Source organism: Takifugu rubripes, chromosome 12, assembly GCF_901000725.2.
Source record: "Takifugu rubripes chromosome 12, fTakRub1.2, whole genome shotgun sequence".
NCBI classification, from domain to species: Eukaryota; Metazoa; Chordata; class Actinopteri; order Tetraodontiformes; family Tetraodontidae; genus Takifugu; species Takifugu rubripes.
In genome coordinates, this window is record NC_042296.1 from 7424050 (window position 1) to 7444371 (window position 20322).

Consider the following 20322-nt stretch of genomic DNA (forward strand, 5'->3'; position numbering starts at 1 on the left):
CCGCCGTCCGTCGGCGGGTCGCTTTCAACGTTTCCAACACCGCCGTCACAAAAGCAACGGCGCTGCACATTTGGCCACGCCCCCACGCCGGTCTCTGAGTGACGTTGCCTTTTCACTCGGTGTGGGACAGAACAAAGCTGACCAATGTTCCCGTCATGCTTCATGGAGGGAGTCTCAATATTATTTACATTATTACAGTTATATTGACATTATTACAGTTATATTTACATTATTACAGTTATATATACACATTAGTGCAGTTTTTAAAACACTAATTTCAACATCTCGCCGCTGCCTAAAGACTGGCTATTATTTGCCTCACCTGCAGCTCCTATAACACTGAATGCATCATGTTGTTAATATAAGCAAAAGCAAATTTGATTTTGATGGGCGGCGTTTGTTATACTGCAGCCCTCCACCAGGGGGCGATTGAGATTCTCTCACACACATGCACACGTTCCTCACTCTGTTGATCACCTGGCGTCTCCCTCACAGCTGTCAGGCTGTGCCGGGTTGCTAAAGGGCACCTCAGCGGTACATCATGCCCCGCCCCCTCGCCGCTGGGTTAGCATAGCGCCACTCGCCGACGTTCCGTTCGCTTTCATGTGCCTGCTTCTGAGAGATGCTTGTTTACTCCGCGCACAGCTTCACCTCGCGTAAACCTGCGAACCACATATGGCGACGTGCCGCCATATGGCCGTGTTTTGCTGTCGGTGGCGGCTGCAGAGTCTCCTGCTCCCTTTCTTGGGTGAGCGGCTGCACGTTCCAAAGCGACTTGACCCAGACCGTCGCCGGCAGATGTTCCGTTTGCCCATGTCGTTCCTAAGATGAGCGTGCAAAACATTCACATGTTAGCGTGCGCTGACGTTACACTTTAACCCTCTCGCAGCCTCGGAGAGCTGCTAGCTCGGCTGTTTTGACTCTCAGTCCTGTTTGTCCTCGTCCCTCCACATTAGCGTATCCTTTTGAAGGAGTTTCAGGACTGGTTTTGTTGCACCACCTGGACAGCCAGAGACGAGTCGATGGCGATGTGCTGCAGCAGTTGAGCCGCGTGCGCCCGCTAAAACCCTGCTGACCACGAGGCGGCCTCTGCTCACAAACAGCTTCCCTTTATTGCAGCTCCTGAGGCGAACGTGTCCTAAAACCACCGGGGCTGTAGTTCCGGGTTCCGAAAGCAATGTTTAAGCTTCATGTATGTTGACATTTGAGATGTGTGTGCGCCTGTGCTGCTGCGGCGCCGCTACCTTTGCATATGCTCGGTGCATGTGTGCTCATGTGTTTGCTCATGTGTATGAGTGACGCACTCACCGCCGGCCAGAGGACGCTTTGACTCATCCCTGCCTGTTGACTGTACCGAGGTCTGGCAGGTCCACCACTGAGAGCAGCGCTGTGCCGGCTGCAGCGTCAAATACCCCACACCCCCACCTCAATTCTGCCCTGGGGTGTGCGATGTCAAGTGATGAGAGAAGTGGTGGAAAAACTGAGACTTTAAAAGAAAAAAAAAAGTTTTCCTTTAAATATCTTCTAGTATACGGATGATCGAAGACACTCCTCCGAACATTAGCAATGCTAAAATGCTAATTTGCTTTTTGAGAATATGCTGCTCGCGTTCCGGCGGTCGCCATCTTTGCTCTGACCTAGATTCCTCTTGATGCTCATCCATTCTTACATAGTCGCTACAGAGACGTTGCCGGGGCCGACGCTGGAAGAACGCCCCGAGAAAGTTCCCCAGCTATCAGCCACTTACCTCCGCAGGCTGCGCGCCCACGTCATCTCCGAGAGCTCCGCTAATGACGCCTGCTTCCTCTGTCAACAGACGGCTGAGGCGAGGAGATGTGGCAGAGGTGTCGTCCAGGTCACCGGTCGTTTAGCTCTGATTTGAGGGCGAGCCGAGGGCAACAATGACTCAGTGGTAGAACGTCACGTCAGAGCAGATGGAGCAACAAGCTACTGATGAAAATTAGCTCCCGACGGTCGTAGACTACAAACCTTTGCCTTCTTATCCTCTGTCTTTAGCCCCGGTTCTGGTTCTCTCCTGGCCAAGGACAGCGAGCGAGTAGTTTCCTCCTCCGACAGCCAAACAAACTGCGTCACCACCAGATCAATAGTGAGAATAGGAAAAAGATTTACCAACAGGATGAGAGCTACCTGAAGCAACAGTGTTGTAAAAGAAGAGAACAAAAAGGGGTCAAACAGAACCATTCGCTTCTTCCTGGGTTTCAGTCAAATACCAATAATAGGAACGGGCTGGAGGAAGGCCAGTGGAAAACAACTGCGGTGTCTCCTTACGTCACGCTGTTGGCCCTGCGAGACCCCAGTGTTTGACCTTCCTCATCTCATCCCTCCTCATCCTCTGCTGGCGGCGGGACTGGATCCCAGAGGGAATCATTAAAGGTTCATTTCTTCGAGTACCTCGCCTCACATCACACCGCCCGCTCTGAATCATATCTGCTCGACCACGTCTTCCTCCTCCACATGCTCTAATTCTGCCTTTAAAAAAGAAGCTCAGCTTTCATCTTCTCCTGTTTACATACAAACCTTTATTTTGCGTTGACCTTCTTTCCCCACGATCAGACTTTTTTACCTCTACGTGGAACAAATATGTTGGTGACGTTTGCACGTGTGCCGCGGCGACCAGAACAAAGGGTCGCCAGTAAAGACGGGGGACATCTTTGACATTTGAGGCTGGTTTAAATTTAACCGTTAGGCTCCCAGGTGACATCGATGGCGTCCCTCTGATCGCCTCTTTGTTCCCTCAGGAACTCACCAGAACCCCCGTTTGGGATCTTCTGGCCCTGATTTCCAGATTCACATCGGGGTCCGCTGACAGATTTGGGTTGGGATCAGCGAACGGATTCCCTTTAATGGTCTGACTGGTGAACGCTGCATCATTAATTCACAATGTCATGAATAGGTAAGAGTTCCGATGAAACCAAATCCGTTAATGTGTTTTGAAGGTAAATCTAAATTGTTTTCTTTGTGCACAAGAAAACACACACACACACACACACACACACACACAAAGTCAGGCACCATTGGTTCATGGGGGTTATGTGATAGCGTATGTGGTGCTAATGCTATGGCTAACCCCCAAACATCGGGAGACCATTTTATCTAGGCCGTGATATATCATAACATCAGAGCTTTTGTTGTTTTTAGATTAAATATATGCATGTTTGAGTTCTTTTGTGAGCTGTTGATGTGCAATGAATAAAGGGGAAATTTAGCTCCCGCTGGGCGTGAGCTGTCTGTGTTATCTGTGGTGCTGCCAGTAGGGGTGCTGGTGAGCTAAATCACTATAAATATGAAATAAAACTGTCAGCAGACTGGTGTGATTGGGACAGATTTAAACGATGAATCACATTTTGTTAAAGGATTGACTCCACTGTGAGGAAATGGCTGAAACTCATGTGATAAAAGCAAAGTGTTGAGATGCTGGATTCGCCTCTGGCTGCTCCAGCTCCAACACATCTGCAGGACTGAGATTTGCAGCCTGTCGGCGGTGGGAAATAAGCCAGCTGCTGATTTGCATTTTCCTCTCTTGTTGTTTAAGTCAACAGTGAGTGATGGAGGCAAAACACCTGAGCAACAGCCGCCTGAGCCAACGAGCGGGAACAAGCTCCTGCTAATTCCCTGGCAAAATCCATAATTAACATGTTGGAGGAGCAGCCTGCGGTTGTCAAGGTAACTGATGACACCACATTATCACTTCTGAAGCCTCCATCCTGCCTCTTTCCTCTCAAGCAGCCATTGAAGAACTGCAAGTTGGGGGTGGGCAGGCGGTGGATGCACATAAACTGATATTAGACACTTATTTATTTACTCCAGAGAGTTTGTGAGATTAAAAAGGGGCCTTTATTACTCTGTTATTAATCTGGAGAAGTCAATTACCGGGACAGATGAGCGTGCAGGAATACACGATGCTATGTGGAGATGATGAAAATGACAGCACAACAGACAGGGTGGAAGGTGGAAACTTGATGCTTGGCTCAATCAATTGTCAAAATCAATTAATTTAAAGCATGTGGATGTTACCTCTATCAGGGATAATCACAACGAGCGCATTTTAAATTCCTGGCTGCAAATACTTCCAATAAAATGTAAATAATCTGTAGAAAAGCAACTATAATTTAACAAAAATGCCAATATGAGAAGTGTAGAAGACAATTAGCTTGATGCTAATGAAAAATAGCTAATTAAAATAGTGGGTTACAGCCGTGAAGACTTCTAATGTAAGGCATTTGATCGCAATATTTACCCAAAAGCATTTGGACCTAGTCCCATTTCCAGATTTCAAGCTTGGGAAATGAATATTTCTTCGTTTTGCTGAAGCTAGCATTGGGACGCTTTAATGTAGCGACCATGTCGCTTGACGTTAGCTCACTGAAGGGAAATAGTTGAATAACATTGACATGTATGTCACTTTGGTGCAACAAAATAATACATTAATTCGCTATTTCCCCGACGCAACGACGGCAAACAGCTAGAGCGCATTAATAATTGGTTAGCCCTATATTACCGTAGAGCGCATTAATATTCAGCTACGCTGCCGGTCAGCGCATTAATATTTACTGTAAACGGTGACAGGTGCGCGTGTATCGGGAACTTGCGAACGGTTCCGAACGCTGCTCGGCCAATCACAGACGAGCGCGGAACAAATGGCCGCGTGGCGATTGGCCGTTCACGTGCGGCACTTGAGGAATGCAAACGTGGGCAAGAGCCGCGCTGTCCAATCAATGACCCGGCTGAGGCGCGAGCGCGGCTGAGGCGCGAGCGCAGCGGAGCCCAGCGAGCGGAGGCAGAGGGCGCTTCTCCGGCGTCGAGAGAGGAGCTCCGTCCGCGGTGAGAGGAGCCGCTCAGCCACCCAGAGAGATTTTATAACGCCATTCGTGTGATTTTTTTTATATAGATATATATGTACACGCTGCCATTGTGTAAAACATTTTATACCGGACGGGAACCGGAAACGACGCTCCGCCGCGTCTCCACGTCCAAACCTGGGAATTACAATGAAAAATGTCGGTGACACGTTTACCAGACCGGGGATGACTTTACAGCCAGCAAGAGGGCGACGAGCAGGTAAACGAGGCCGCTTAACCGCGCTGGTGCGAGGCGCGGATCTGAGTGTGACCCCGCCTAACTTCAGAGAGGTGTTGTCCTCCACCTCTAAGTTCTTGTCGTTGATTGTGGCCGCTGCTGCGCACCTGAGGCGCCCAGCGACGCCAGTCCAGCGGTTCCAGGGCGCATGTGTGGCACCGCAATGTTGCTGCTCCATTGTCGGGCCTCCATTGATTTATTGCGGGGAGGGACAGCGTTATCCTCACCGCATTTTGGTCCAATTCACACGCGTCTCCTCTCAAGGGGGGGGAGGGATGGTGTCGCATTTGTGGGATTCTCTCTGCGGAGGTCCTTCCAGGAAAAAAAAAAGCAGGTCCTTGGTGCCTTTATGGTGGTGTGCAGAGCGTCACCGACGGGCTGCTTTTATTTCTTTTATTCAACACGCAGCTCTTGTCTCCTCTTGTTCCACACATGCACGCACCACAGAAACGCCTCAGCACCACGCAACAAAACCCTCCCATTTTGTCTCCCTGTGGCGCCTGAACGCAGCCGCCGCAGCGTCACACACGGCTCACCTGAAGCTGCTTTTAAAAACACTGTTTTGTTGTCTTCATTCTGTGTATATGCATGTGTGTGTTTGGCATTAAAGCAGCGACTGCAAGGAAAACACACACACGCACACGCACACACACAGAGTGCAGGGACTGAATTCAGCCTGCGCACAGTTGCCTCATGAATGCTAATGCATGAGATTAATGCAGAAAATGCTGCAAACTCCAGCGGACCCTCTGCACCGCTGCCTCGTGGGCCCAAAGGTGTTTATAGGCTGGTTCACTTGTGTTTGCACATCTGGACACGTGTGTCTGCAGGTGTGTGTTTGCGTCGAGCTGCGCACCTTCACCTGCCTCACCGAGGGGGGGATTTTCTTCATGGATGTGACTCGGATGTGGCCGTCGTCTGATGTCCCGCCGGGAAATGAAGCCGAATGTGCAACAGAAGCGGCTGTGAAATGATGGTTTCACACGTCGGTCGAGTGCGTCACAGCCACACGCACGCTTGGCTACCGCCGTTGGGTTCATTTTTAAAATTGGATTTGTTTGTTTCTTTTCAGCGAAGGCTCGTGCACAATGTCAGGGGCCGCAGTGTCACATGGTAGGAGGAACCGACCAGCACACACCTGGTCTGGACTCACTGGTGCGTTCTGCTGTTCTGGTTCCTCCTTCCTGTTTCCAGACCCTGACCCTCCCTGCTTGAGCACGGCTGATCATGATTAATTGCAATTATCATAATCAACCGTGATTTTTTCTCGGGACCCAACCAGTTGAACCGGACAAGAACCAGCACCAGTGAAATACGGATGATGTCATTCGTCCGATAAGTGAATTAAATTCAGCCATCCAATACAAACACACCTGAGCTCCCTGAAGAAATGTGCATTTTAAAAAAATCAATGGAAAATTCTTAAAATTAATTCATTCGTCTGCAATAATTAAATATTAAAACACTTTTACGATGAACTTAAATAAAGCCTTTAAGTTTTGACCCGACTGCGTTGAATCTGCCCTTAAAATAATCAAATTTTAGGATTTTCTCGGCGTGCTTGTGAAAAACTGCTTCACTAAATTATGGCTTTTATTATTTATGAACAGACCATAAGTGACCCAGGAAGAGGACATAAAAAAGTGATGGACACAAGGTGGGAGATGTCCTCCATCTCAGAGACGTTGCAGCAGATCCTGAATATTAATACGACTGTCACATGTTCCAGAATGTGTAATGAGATGTAACATGTTGGACCGGATAGTGTCCCACCGTCCTCGCGTCCCTCAGCTCGACCTCCCGTCTGAGATCTGAACTAATGAATGCTTCACAGTCGGCCTTCAGAGACTTCATTGAGTTTCAGGGCCGCGAGATTCATCTCATCTACTGAAAGCGACCTCAGCGGTCCAGGAGGTTTCTGTCGCTGCGGCTAGCACGCTAACGGCGTCTGGAAAACCCCTGAGCCGAGGAGGAGGGGCGCGCTGCGCTGCGGCTCTGCTGCGAGGCCACGGGACACGTCGCCTTGGCCTAACGCACAGAGAAATGCGCTGAAGCTCACGACCCTCCAGCCGAGGCACGCTCACAGTTTCAAGCTGTTTGCGGGCCCGTGCACGCCTACCTTTGAGTGATATCAACAAATTCACACCCACTCTCGGCAGGCAGCTGAAAGGCATTCTGGGAGAGGCAGGGAATCACTAAATGAAGGGGAAGCAGACGAGAAAGTGGGCACATCGAGAGATGATGATATAAGATGAGAGGAGGGTTGTTCCTCACATCAGCCAGCTCTCTGCGCTCGGGTGTTTCAGCACCTTTTCCTCCCAGTCCGCCATCTTTAAGGGAAGCTGTGGGCGATGGGGAGCGGCTGTGGCCGACTCCTCGCGCTTCCCAGCATCGGCGGCCCCGCCGACAGTCACCGGTGTCTTTATCAGCCGGCGCCGATGAACCCGGTGGACACGGGTGGCGGCGCAAACAGAAACGGCCTTGACGCCGGGTGACGCAACGGCGACGGTGTCGACATCAGGTGTGGGTACAAAGGCTGAGGAGCAAACGGTTTGTACTTCCCACCGCAGAACAGCTAATGCCTGATTGGACTTTTGCGTCGCCATGGCAACAGCTTTTAAAGGATGCTGATGTTTTTCCTGTGAGTCTTTGTGAGGGATGGATGAAAGCGATTTACAGGTTGTTGTTTTGCGTCGTTTCGCTCGTTTCGCCTCATCTTTCTTGCCCGGTTCTGCCAATTCTGCTTATCGCCGCGGCTCCGTTGGCAGAGCAGAGCGACCGTCGGCCAACGATTCACCAGCTGGTGACACGCAGCACGCGGGCCCGGACCGGAGCTGAGAACGTTCCCCGCCGGACCGACACCTTCCAGTTGGCTGCGAGGGGAGCGCTGGGCCCACTCATACGGGCCGGTTTCAGCAGATGGGACGGCGTGGCGACATCTCGCCGCTCTGCACACGTGACGGCGTTCATCGTGTTTACTTTACACTCTCCGGAGCTGTCGGCGAGATAACTGACGCGGCCACTTTTCCACGGACGGGAATAATTAACGCCGAGATCAGGCTGGCTGACTGCACGGGTGAAAATCTGTTGGAGGAAAAATTTCACAGCGAAGGGAGCAGAGCGTGTCTGTCGGGACAAGAGCGTATGTTGTCAGAACCAGAGGAACGCCCACAAATGAGTTCCTGATCATAATGGTTTTTTAAATTCGTGACCCAACGGCCGTCCCCCAGAGGATCACCTGAGCTAATGCGTAGCGACAAACACGTTGGCTTGTTAGCAACAGTGCAGCGTTGTGCATAACGGAAGACTCCGTCCCGCAGAAATGCGTGAGCCAGGGCTCGTCCCGGGCTCCGGGAGCGGAGCAGCTGGTGTTTCTCGGCACTGATCCCCCTGAGAGCCGCAGAGCCGAGACCCGTCCTCGCTCCGGCTGACAGGCGCTGGCGTCAACGGCAACTTGCAGTGTTCATTATTAACTTCTGCCCACAGCCATGGAGCAGAACATGGACACACTCACGCTTTAACTTTCTTCATGTGGGTTTGGAAGATGCAAAGGGATAATTACCCACAATCCCTGTGGCTTAAACCCACACGCAGCCCTTCATTTTATACCTTAGACATCATTAGATTGTCGTTGGATCGAACCCATTATCCTGGCAAATCGTGTTTGTCGTAATTGGCGCGGCCGATTGTTTCTTTTGGCCGATTTGGTCTGCTGTTTGTTTTCAGACTGGTTCAACGTGAAGTGTCACAATATTGTGGTGGAACCTTCATCAGAATTTGCCTTTTGTTTGCCTCTACCCCCCGTCAGCCATCAGCCGTCACGGATGAGACAGGAAACAGGAAATGGAGACTTTCATCCAAGAACAAGTGCAAATAATTAGTCTGGTTATTACATAGGTAATAAAACCAAGCTCAGGTCCAGGACGTCGGCTCAGCTGTTCAGACTCTCAGCTGGAGTGAATCAGGGTGTTGTGTCACCGTCATGATGGAATCCTCTCCACACGTCCCTCGGAAAACTAGGCTGCATTAATGGATTTCTCTTATTTTTCAAGCCAGTTTTATTCGGCCGCTGGGACCCAGGGCAACGCGCTGCCCTTTACGGACAGAGGTCGCAGCAGCGGCGACTCTGCCAGCACCGCCTCGGTCCGTGTCACGGCACAGAAACCGAACTCGGGCCGCTGCCGTGTGCCCTACTGCACTGGCACATTTCCCAGCATGTCTCCAGGGAGGGAGGAGAAGGGCCGAATGGAGATGAGAGGAAGGACGAGGGGTAGGGAAGAGAGGGACGGGGGTGTTGGAGGAAGAGGGGATGGAAATGGGTCAGCGGGGAGGACCCGCGGACCCTGTGTGGTAACTTTTGGTCCGTTTTCACGGCTCTGAGGGGGCTGAGCCCCCCCCCGCCGGCGGTGAGCGCATGTTGTCAGACGCATTAACCATCTATTGTGGGTCCAGATCAATCTTCAGATATGATTCATGTGTTTTCCGATATCCGTGCCCTAATGGGACGTGAGCATCATATGGAATATCTGCGCAATGGTTCTGCCTCTCGTGTCCACAGCACAGTTTATTCTAACGTCTCATTATTTCCAATGTTTTGACCTCATGCGTATGAATTTGTCTTCGTTAACGTTTTAAAGACCAGAGTGACATTTATCTCCGAACGGGATGAGTGAACAATTATGCTGATGAGCAACAGTGGGTAAACGACCCATTCTGGTCGCATCAGGTTTGGCTGTGGCTGATGGGGGATGGTCAGAGTGGCAGCACGTCTCTGAGGATGAATCACGCCATCACTCACACCTCCATGTTGCCTAACGCCTACAATAACCTCCACGTCACCTTGGTGTGCGGTTTTGGGGGGATAACGGCACCTCAGAGGTTCAGAGTGTGTTTCTGTGGCGACAGATGAGCATCCGGGTCGTCCGGACCCGCTTCCAGGTGGAGCTGCTGAAGATGATCATTAGCTTTCATAGGTCGCCCGTGTGGCCGCATCATCACGTCTGTGCAAGGTTTAATTAGTCAATCTGAGTGGATTGTACTTGAATTGATGGGATTGGATTGTACCTGATCACTTCGCACACCTGCATCATCATCATCATCATCATGATCATGATCATCATCATCATCATCATCATCATCGTAGGAACTGCATCTCTTCCCACCTCTTCTAAAAGGCTGCAAAAACATTTCATCGTATCAACTTGTAGCTTCCTGTTGTCATCTGTTACCTTGGTAACAGCGGTTCACTTCCCCACACGGCCGCAGTTGAAGCTTGGAGCTGGAGACGCGTGATTCTGGTAAAGTTTTGCGGAAAAATGACAGTAGACTTAAAATGGTGAAGGAAACCAACAACATGGAGGCGAACATGAAAGTTCTCTGGTTTTCTGAAGAACGTTTTCACGTCTTCAGTTGTTCGATGCAGTGAAACGACAGGATACGAGGAGGCGCCGTATGGAAGAGCCTATAGAGCTGCTGGCAGGAAGGCAGAGCAGCAGGTGCAGGAACACATGCACGCGTGCAGCACAGAGCGTGACGAAGAGCCAGGATCAGCAGGAGGGCAGCGGGAGGCTCTGCTCACACGCATGTTCACCCAGGTGATCCGGGGGAAGGTGCTGGCTGAACGTGTCATGTTCATCAGAGATAACCAGGATAGTTCCACCATCGCTGCTGCACAGCTGTTATTATAGCGTTATAACTAAAGACAACACGGAGGAATCGTGTTATTCCACCCGCATCTGTCCCTTAAACATCTTTTATAGCGTGTTGCCGTGTGTTTACGCCCTGAACGCAGCATCTACAGTTATGAATGATCACAGTTGTAATTATTACAATCACAATAAATGGGGAAAAATTCTGAACAAATTTCAGTCGCTCCAATGAGGCTGTGAGAGATTTTTATCCCACATCAAACCCCCTGTTCCTGTAGCCACAGGGCCAATTCAGCCCAACACACACACACACACACACACACACACACACTCGCGCGTTCATGTGTGGCTGTCCTTCTGTCAGATGACTCCATATGGCAGTTGTCATGTCGCCTGCTCCCTTTTTTTTCTCCAAGTGAGATCACGGCTGCTCCCATCTCTGTCAGCTGATGTGTGTGTGTGTGTGTGTGTGTGTGTGGGTGGGTGTGTGTGTCTGCACCCCTGAGTTAAACAGAATTGCAGGTTTAATCAAGCATTTCAGAAGCTGGAGTGAAAGCTGCTGCAGGGATGAGCGTTATATAAAATAAGCTCCTGTGGTAAATGGCAGCGTTCCTGATGAGGCTGGAGAAAATTCCTGCGTGCTTGATTGATTTTCACACCTGATGTGTGTGTTCATATCTTTGTACCAGAACTGAGCAGAACATCATGTTTTGTGCAGTAGTTGCTGTAGTTTTGGTAAAGAATGATATAATAACATGGGTTTTCATGTAACTTGATTGATATGACATGATATTCCTAAATCAGGACAGAAATCCTTAATTTGGTTGTTATAGATGATTAAAGTTGGTTCAGACACCTCTAACGAGACACCTCTAACGAGTAAATCCAGTGTTGACAGTCGATGAGAGCCGGGGAGATTTTGGAGACACATTTGTAATTGTCAACGTTTGCTTTCACCTTCTCTTCCAGTGGTGAACCTGTGAGACCAAGAACGCCCCGAAGAAGCCGAATAAAGTCGTCAAGGTGCCACCTGGAGGAGTTCTGGGGGTTTTTCTCAGCTGCTTTCAGAGCCGACGCGCCTCACTGTCGGTTCCTTTTACACCGTTTCTACCTTCTCCTTGTTGCTCGCTCCTTCCTGTCGGCTGTTTTTGTGTTTGGGAGATGCCACATGGACTCAAGCGTCTCAAGAAGAAGCAAAAATCTCCATCCCCCAGCCCACCATAACAGCTTTCTCCCTCCACCTTAACTCCAGTCCTCCCAGTGTCACCGGCTGCATCGTTGCCTCTAAATGCTGAACCAGTGCATTACTGGTTCAAAGTGCTTTATGAACAGCTGATGGTTGGCTGCTGCCGTGCATGGTGAGCAGCCATAACTCGCCTCAGCGACGCCGTTTGGAGTCTTTTGGGCTTCCTGGAAACGCAGTTTGAACGTCAGACAATGGGAGGCCGATAATGACAGGCTCCTCCTCCACCACCGCTGCCGCCGCCACCACCGCTGCTATCTCCAAGGCTTGGAAACAGGCCGAGTCCGCGCTGTGAAACACTGTTGACACTTTGCCTCTCACCTTCTTCCAGTCTCGATCTTCGTCGTCCTCTGTCTCTTCCACACGTGGCGGTCGGCCCCGCCCCTCTGTCGCTCCAGCGACCTCTTCTTTGACATTCTTCCTTTTATCCTTTAAAAAACATGCAATTCAAAACCTTTCACTGTTTTTACATGTTTGGCGGAAGGTGACGCGTTTTGTACAAAAGGAAAGAGAGCAGAGTCATGAAGCCATACTGAACACCAGCCATACGACCCTGCTACATGCTAACACGCCATCGCTCCTTCAGGGACGCAGCGTTTGGATCAGAGGCCAGTTTTCCTGCTCTGAGTTGTGAGCATCGACTTTCTGGCATCGTCTCGTTTCCTCTCCCGTGTTGACGGATGAATCCGGACATTTTCATGTCTGTTCTGTGGGCAGAACCTCGTTGCCCTGCTAGAACCGGGCCCAAGCCCTCCTTCGTGCTTTTCTGTTGGGCCAAGCTAAATTCTGAGCAAAGACACTCACGCGAGCGTATCGAGCGCACGTAAGTCCTTCCTTTTTTCCACCTCTTGTCAAGTTTCTCGCTAATTAGCCGATGCACTCGCTTCATAGCTGCTAACAACATTTTTCTCCAAGATTCCATGCTGCTTCGTAACTCAGCAGCACTTCATAAGTCAAAGCGTCCTCCAACCCCCTGTAACTTCACGCATACTGACCTTTACCAATAGTTTGAGAGCATCGTCTTTGTGGTCGGCAGATTTGTGCCAAATTCATCCTGACGTCCCGTCGAAGCTGAAATCTGTGAAGCTGCCAGCACTGCTGTTTACTGCTCCCATATTTGTCTGAAGAACGCATTTTACACATCAGTTAAGACAAGAGAAGTGCCAAACCCACACTTCCGACTTCGGCTCGAGCTCATCAGGCGTGAGGCGCGACGTTTACACACAGCTAAATGTTTACAGAGCACATTATCCATTCCACGTGCCATAATCCACCCTGCAGCGGCTGATTTAGTAAGAGTTTACACACATTTTGTTTACAGTAAATATAAAAAATACTGCCTGTTGAGGGAAAAAAAAGGAGCTTCACCAAAACTACCGTTTAAACTCTGCCGTCATCCAAGAGACGCCGCGGTAATTTATTCCAGAGACAAAGACTCTGACTGGCCTAAAGACTCTCAATGTTTACAAAAGCTGCATAAAGGGAGACGGAAGACGCGTTTACATCGTGGTGAAACGGAGGACGCGTTCGTGAACCTTCGGAACGTCAAGAGGAACCTTTGTGGGGAACACGAGACTCTGATCAGAGATTAACCTTTTCATACGGGACCCGTTTTGTACTGTCCTCGGCTGCGTTCAGCTCTTGATGCTGTTAATGTGATTTTATTTGGGACGGAAAACAGCTCAAGACCTGAGAAAACAATGAAAACTAGAATTTCCAGCAGGATGTTTTGCTTGAGCCTGTTCTGCTGCTGCTGCCTGGCTCTTTCCACGCTGGCTGTCGCCACGGGGCGGCGTGCTCACGACGTCGACGTCAGGACTCCGACCGGCAGGGACGGTGGCACCGCCTTGTTCCTCCTGACGGGTTACAAACGGCCGCTGCCACAGCTGCCTGCCGGCCCGAAGGTGGCGCCGAAGGTAGCTGAAGTCGAGGACGAAGAGGATCCGCCCGCCGTGGCCGAGCTCCCGCCGAAGCCCCTCCCTCAGACCATGTTGCCAAGGAACGTGACAGCTGATGCCCTGAAGCCCCCACTGGGTGCGGCCCAGGTGGCTCCGCCTCCCAGGCAGCTGGTGGACGTGGATGTGTGCAGGTACTTCCTGTTCTTCTGTGCTGCATGATGTCATTTCCAGCTCAGATAAATGCTAATATCCTTTGATGTCAGGGATGTTGGGCCTTTATTCCAGCTTATTTGACTCCATCACTCCATAAATTCATTTCCATCTGGAACGTGTTAATCACAGTCAGGTCTCTTCTTCCTGCACCTCCGACGATCTCACCCCAGCAGTGAGAGGCGTCTGGCTGTTGCTAGGCGACGTGTAATCAGGTCTAAATGCGCTCACTGCGACCATCAGGCCGCTTTTAAACTTACGTAAATGTGCAGATATGCCAGCGCAGTTTCTGTCAGGCGTCCAATCAGTTGAGATGAATCCTCTGATGGTTCTGAGCTCTGATGTAGGAAGAATCAAGGTCACACGTGCTGGACTGAGATCTGAAAGGGCTGTTAGGGGGAACTGAGATCAGCTGCACGGCTCTGATCCAGTTGGTCCTGATGGAACACGGCGGAACTAGAATGTGGTGAGGATGACAGTGACAAAATTCTTCATTACTATGTCACACAGGGGTTATTACGACGTGATGGGGCATTTTGACAGCACCTTTAACTGCTCCAAGGGCAGCTACATCTACTGCTGCGGCACCTGCCACTACCGCTTCTGCTGTGAGCACCAGAGGAACCGACTGGACCAGAACGCCTGCAACAACTACAACTCTCCTGTCTGGGCAGACTCGCAGGTCACAGTCACCGTTCCCGTGGACATCGAGCCCGGCCCCGACTTTAAAACCCTGCAGCAGCAGAACAGCAGGTCAGAACCCTCCCGAGATGTGAACTGCCACAGACGCTTCTCCCGAGTCCTCCTCACTTCCTGTTCTCTGAATGCAGCACGGCCTACGTGATCGGAGGGGTGATCTCCTTCACGCTGGTGGTGGCGGTGGGAGTGAGAATCGCCTTCAGCAAGGTGGCCCGCCGACCGCGGAACAGGGACATCAACATGCCCAGGTGAGCGCTCTTCTTCCCGCCTCCGACACGCCTCTGTCGCTCTCTCCGTCTTCTTCACGCCCTCCTCTCCCATCCCGATGCTTTGTCAGATCACTGGTGGATATCTTGCGTCACCAGTCCAGCCCAGTGCAGCAGGGAGAGCGGAACAACACCACAGTGCTGACAACCTCAGACGGACGAATGTCCAAAACCCTGTACACCCCCGTCCTGCAGAGCAAAGACAACCGCAGTAAGTGGCCCGAACCAGAGGAAGCGATCACACTTCTGCACATTTATCATGGATACAACGGCAGGAAACACAAAGGTACCAGGTCGGTTACCGTGGACACCTCCTAGGCAACCATAACCAGAATGGGAGCGTTTTCTTTTACACATTTATTGACTTAATTTGGTTGATTCTTTTCAATCCCTCCCGTTCATCTTCCTTTAAGTTAAACCTTCACAGCCAAATCTTTCAGATGAACCCAAGTTATCCTGGATGTTTTCTGGACTCTGTGTCTCTATTCTTCAGTTTGGAGCAATGAGTCTGGGCTGATTTCGGCCCTCTGGGGGTGGATACCATTGCCTCCTGGTTGTTTACTTCCTGTGAACAGACACTTCTTCCTCAGCTGTTCTGTCTCTAAACTCTCTGCTTTCAGTCTCTCCAGGATTTGTCGGATGGGTAAATTAATTTAGCATATACTTTTTTCTAGATGAACATAACATCTTTTAGCTAGGTTTTAGCTAATGCTAAGTTTAAGTCGTGCTAACAGTCCTGGAGGGGCTGCCTCTCTCCACTCTGTCCCCCTCTGTCCTCTCTCCTTTGACACTAATGCTGACTCCACACATGGCTCTGTGTCTCTCGGGTGGTTTCCATCAGTTTGTTGGCTCTGCTCTCTCCGCAGCTGGGAACATGCACCACCATTTTAACCAGCAGGGGTCTGCTTCCAGCCCCAAACACTCCGCCACCATCGGTAAGCCTCGTGGTTAGCACCACGGCCGAGCTCGGGCGGAGTCGCGGCCTCGCTGCCACCTTGTGTGTCGGTCTTGTCGTCCTGCACTCTCAACACTGCAGTGTGGCAGCATGCAGATGTGTGTCTTAACCCTCGAAAGGTGGTGCTGAGAGTGACACATCCTCCATAAGAGCGTGCGCTGAACGTTGTCTGCCCCCTGCTTCGTGCAAGCCTGTTTGCCCCCTCCTCCACGACCCCCACTGGCACCCCCATCCTGCCTCTCTCTGTGCAGCAGTACAACTGTGCTTCCAGTTAAATTCCACAGGTCTGGGCTTAAGCAAGTTTGCTGCATTTACCTGGATGTGCACCCTCCCCCCCCACCGAGCACCTAGAAAACAGCAAAAAAAAACAATGCTAGCAGAAGAGTTTTGAGCATCTGTCTTGACTGAATGAGGCAGTTGTGGAAAAATGACAAAGCTAAAGAGGACGGGTTTGATTTTTCACTGAAGTTTATAAGTTATTCAGGGCCGGTTATTCCGAGCCATTACACCCACATGTGTCCCTCAGGGAACCAGTTACACAAGAAGGCATCAGAGAAGAATGGAGCAGAAGTGAAGAGTGCAGATTATAACTGCTATAACTCAGAATTTCTGTTGTTTAACAGCAAATCCTGATTATTTCGGTGATTCTAACGGACACAGTCCACTGTTGATGAAGTTAGAGATGCGCATCACGCATCACATGTTCGGTACAGAGGTTACAAGATTGTTTTCCTCATAATTGTGTAATTAAACCCTCTCTCAGCCATCAGGTCTGTATTTTATGCCTCATTGTGGCCACATTTTTCTGAATGAACCAGATGACCTCAGAGCTAGCATTGCTTTTACCCTCCTCCGCCTGTGGAAGTGGATGTGGTGTGTGTTCCCTGGGTGATGTTTAACAGAGACATTATTGCCCATTACCGTCAATGGTCAGTGCCCAGACAGGTCCAGCAGTAATCTTAACGAGATCGCCGGCCGTGGCCATCAGTGCCCCCGGATGGACTCAACATTGAAGGCGTCCGTTTGGGAGACAATGCAGCTGCAAAATGGCCAATTTTCAGGGCTGATCTCATCATTTCACCACCAGTCCTGTTGTTCTTGTTATTTACCCCCCCCCAACCTCTGGGCAGTATGAGTCTTTGTTTCAGAAGCACCTTCTGGGTCTGAGCTCGCACATGTTGGGTGGTTCCATGTTTAAATGTCCTCCCATACTGTGTGATGTAACTGAGTATACGTGTTGCAGCGCTGCCCCGCCCCCACACTCCAATATTACATAAGGAAAATCACTTTTGTGCGTATTGATTGATGTGCTGCTTTTGCATAAACTTTGTGTGTGTTCAGTAGACACCCCCCCCCCCTCCCTCCCAGTCCCATCATGTATCTGTATGTATTTACATGTGGCTCTGATATTTCTCTTGGAGCCTCAGATGAACATTAGCGATGTATTTATAGACAGTTGCCATGGAGCTCTGACACTTTACGTTGTTTATTCAACATTAACCAGCTAGTTTCATCCTTTTATTCACTTTTCCCCTGGTTTCCTTTGTTCCTACCTCATCCCAACGATCGTCTCCTCCATTTACCCTCATTTATCTCCCTCCATCTCTGCAGAGCGTGGGCCACGCATGAACAACACCCCCCAGCTCTCCTCCGGACCCACTCTCATTTCGAGCAGCATCAAAGGTAGTGGCGGAGGGGTCGGAGGGGGCATGAGGCACAACAGCAGCCACCCCTCCTTCTCCCACTCCTTCCACAACCTGGCCCAGCTGCCCCCGTCCTTCGAGCTGGCGCTGAAACCCGAGATCAGCCGCTACAGCTCCCTGAAGAGGCTAGGTGAGCCGTGTGGGGAGGGGGCCGAAGGGATGGGTGAGAGGAGAAAAGTAATCCAGGTCGCTGCTGCAGACATTTGAAAGGGGGGGGGGGTCAACAAACGCGCGACATGAAGCAGCCAGGTGGGATTGGAGCAGAATGGGACAAATTAGAGTTAAAAGGAGGGACACGGAAAGGTGGAAAGAATAGAGGAAATGTGGGAGGATCTTGCCAGACCAGAAGGGAATTTTCAGCAGAGGCAGTAAAAGAGCTGATGATGATGATGATGAAGATGATGATGAGACTAGAGCAGGAGGAAGACGAGATACTGGGGAAACGAAAGGAGAGGGAAGGAAGGGTCGAAAGAATGAAGGTGGGGGAGGGGAATCGGCTGCTGGTCTGCAGGGGCCTGTTTTCCTTCGATGGGGAAGAAGCAGCCTGGCAACTTCTGTCTGTCTGTCCTGTGGTTGCTGCACGCCGCAGGGGGGAGGGGGGTCGCCTCTGCAGCCTGAATGATGGATGGTTCCTGCACACGGATCCTGCCTGTGTGTGTGAGATGCTGTAGCTGTAGCAGCAGTAATGAGGTGGAAGACCAGATGAGGTTCTGGATGACTCCAATTCAATCAGAAGGAGGAACCACTTGATTCTAAAATGATTCCTCTCCTTACGCTTCAGAAGACGTCCCCCCCTCGGTTCATCCTCTTGCTCACCTCCTCATGTTTCCCTTTACTGAGGTGTTAATGGTGTTAGCACGAGCACACGACGGCGGTCATTAGCTACAGGCTAAAAGTGCTGAGTCATCGTCGACTGAATAAAGGAAGCAGAATTATTGTTAATGAGGGACACAGTGGATCAGACCTGGATCTAACAGATGATAAAAGCTTCTTTGACTGGAAAACCTGGAGATAATTTACCTTCCAGAGGGAGAGAAGGAGAGGAAGACAAACAAAGATGGTGGCCAGGCTTCTGAAGGGCAGGAAAAGAGGGAAGCAGGGTAAAAGAAGAGAGAAGGAGACAAAGGAACGAACCTGACATAGGTAGAGGAGGAGGCGAGAGGGGAGGAAGAGATGGAGAGGTGGCCGGGTAAAGGTCAGGTTTAAATTGGCTCTTGGGGAGCTGCTTCCATGGAAATGCTTTGAAGATTAAAGTCGTCTCGGGCTGCAGAGCAGAAAGCAGAGAAAGGCTGTATTACACTATTAATGAACCTCTGAAAGTTCAGCTTTCTTCTCTTCGCCTCTGTTCTTTCATTTATGCCTCATTTCTTTGTCTTCTCCTATTAAATGTTCTCAGCAGCTGACGTAACCTTGGTCAGACCTGTTTTAGTCTCCAGCTTTGTTTTCTTCCCATCCAAAAAAACCGCTCGTTTCTCTTATTTGACTCAAATATTTCTGTCTTTTCACAGGAAACTGTAATAAAGTTCGAATCTGTTCTTTTGTTGTCTGAACCAGAGAAAGAACTGGATGAGTATTCCAGCCACTACGGCTCCAAACGCCGCTCCAACGCCCCGCCCTCCTTCCACTCCTCCCAGCACCACCTGCCCTGGGGGGGCGACTACACTCTGGGGTCCAGGGGAACTTTACCCCTGAACGGCTCCCGGCCTCGCATCCACATGCCCCCGTCCACCCCCAACCCGTACCCGCTCCCCGGCCAGACGCACTACACCAGCTCCTCGTTCGACAGGCCGCCGCGGCGGGTGCGCTCCCAGGACCAGCTGCTGGCGTTTGGGGAGGGCAACTCGCTGTCGCGTCTGTCCAAGAACCAGCAACACCAGTACTACAAAGCCATGATGAACTCCAGCAGGGGCTCCAACTCGCAGACCCTCCGCAGGTGAGATCCCATCAAATATGAGGACGTCGTCGGGTGAACAATTGTTAAGAATGATCTTGGACGAAGAAAAGGTCAAATCATTTATTGGGTTTCCAGGTCCCACGAGAGGCTCCTGGTGTCTCCTGACCGTCTGGAGGACCGCTTGATGGCGATGGGGCTGATTATGGGAGGGGGCGACAGAGGAGCGGGGAGCGGAATGGTGCCCACCATGGGCCGACTCAGCCATCACCAGAAGGCCCAGTCGCAGCAGAACATCTGCGTCACGCCTTCCCTGGATCGCCACCACATGATCAAGATGAACTCCCACCCGACGCCGGGCCACGACCACGACCGCACCTCTGCCGCCATGCCAGTGATGGGCATGCAGGGCGGCTGGGACTCCCACAGCGGGACGGGCACCGGGGGCCACCCCAACGCCCGACGGATGGCCTTCGCCAGCAAAAGGCAGAACACCATCGAACAGCTGCACTTCATCCCAGGAGGAGGAGGGGGGGGGCAGGGACTGCGGACTGGGAGCAAGAACGAGGTGACGGTGTGAGGGGCAGAGCGAGGCAGGCGAAGGCTAAGGCTTCTGAAGAAATGGCGAGAGATTTAGGAAGGCAAGCGTGGTTTGGTCTCAGCCGGGGGGGTCTCAGGGTCCCGCACTCGGCCCCCCCCCCCGCTTCATTAA

At 51.0% G+C, this 20322-nt stretch overlaps 1 protein-coding gene and 1 long non-coding RNA gene across 2 annotated transcripts; one reads left to right on the plus strand and one right to left on the minus strand.

Moving 5' to 3' along the window:
* Positions 1 to 88: 88 nt before the first annotated feature.
* Positions 89 to 2988, minus strand: LOC115251739 (uncharacterized). Its single transcript, XR_003890267.1, has 4 exons — positions 1990 to 2988; positions 1748 to 1873; positions 1309 to 1486; positions 89 to 822 (listed from the first exon to the last, which is right to left on the minus strand). It is a non-coding gene; the product is annotated as an uncharacterized lncRNA (long non-coding RNA).
* A 1860-nt stretch (positions 2989 to 4848) lies between these two features.
* Positions 4849 to 20190, plus strand: shisa7b (shisa family member 7). The gene is made up of 9 exons (XM_029845500.1): positions 4849 to 5079; positions 11715 to 14077; positions 14607 to 14849; positions 14927 to 15043; positions 15133 to 15272; positions 15928 to 15996; positions 17628 to 17849; positions 19274 to 19652; positions 19749 to 20190. The coding sequence occupies exons 2-9, from the start codon at positions 13689 to 13691 to the stop codon at positions 20188 to 20190; spliced, it is 2001 nt and encodes a 666-aa protein (XP_029701360.1). The 5' UTR covers positions 4849 to 5079; positions 11715 to 13688.
* The last annotated feature ends 132 nt before the right edge of the window (positions 20191 to 20322 follow it).

Excerpts from the sequence above, each read along its gene's own strand:
- shisa7b (XM_029845500.1), top strand. The coding sequence starts at position 13,689 with ATGAAAACTAGAATTTCCAGCAGGATGTTTTGCTTGAGCCTGTTCTGC. Across the intron at positions 15,273-15,927 it reads GCAGAGCAAAGACAACCGCA|CTGGGAACATGCACCACCAT; the intron begins GTAAGTGGCCCG and ends CTCTCTCCGCAG. Across the intron at positions 15,997-17,627 it reads CAAACACTCCGCCACCATCG|AGCGTGGGCCACGCATGAAC; the intron begins GTAAGCCTCGTG and ends CCATCTCTGCAG.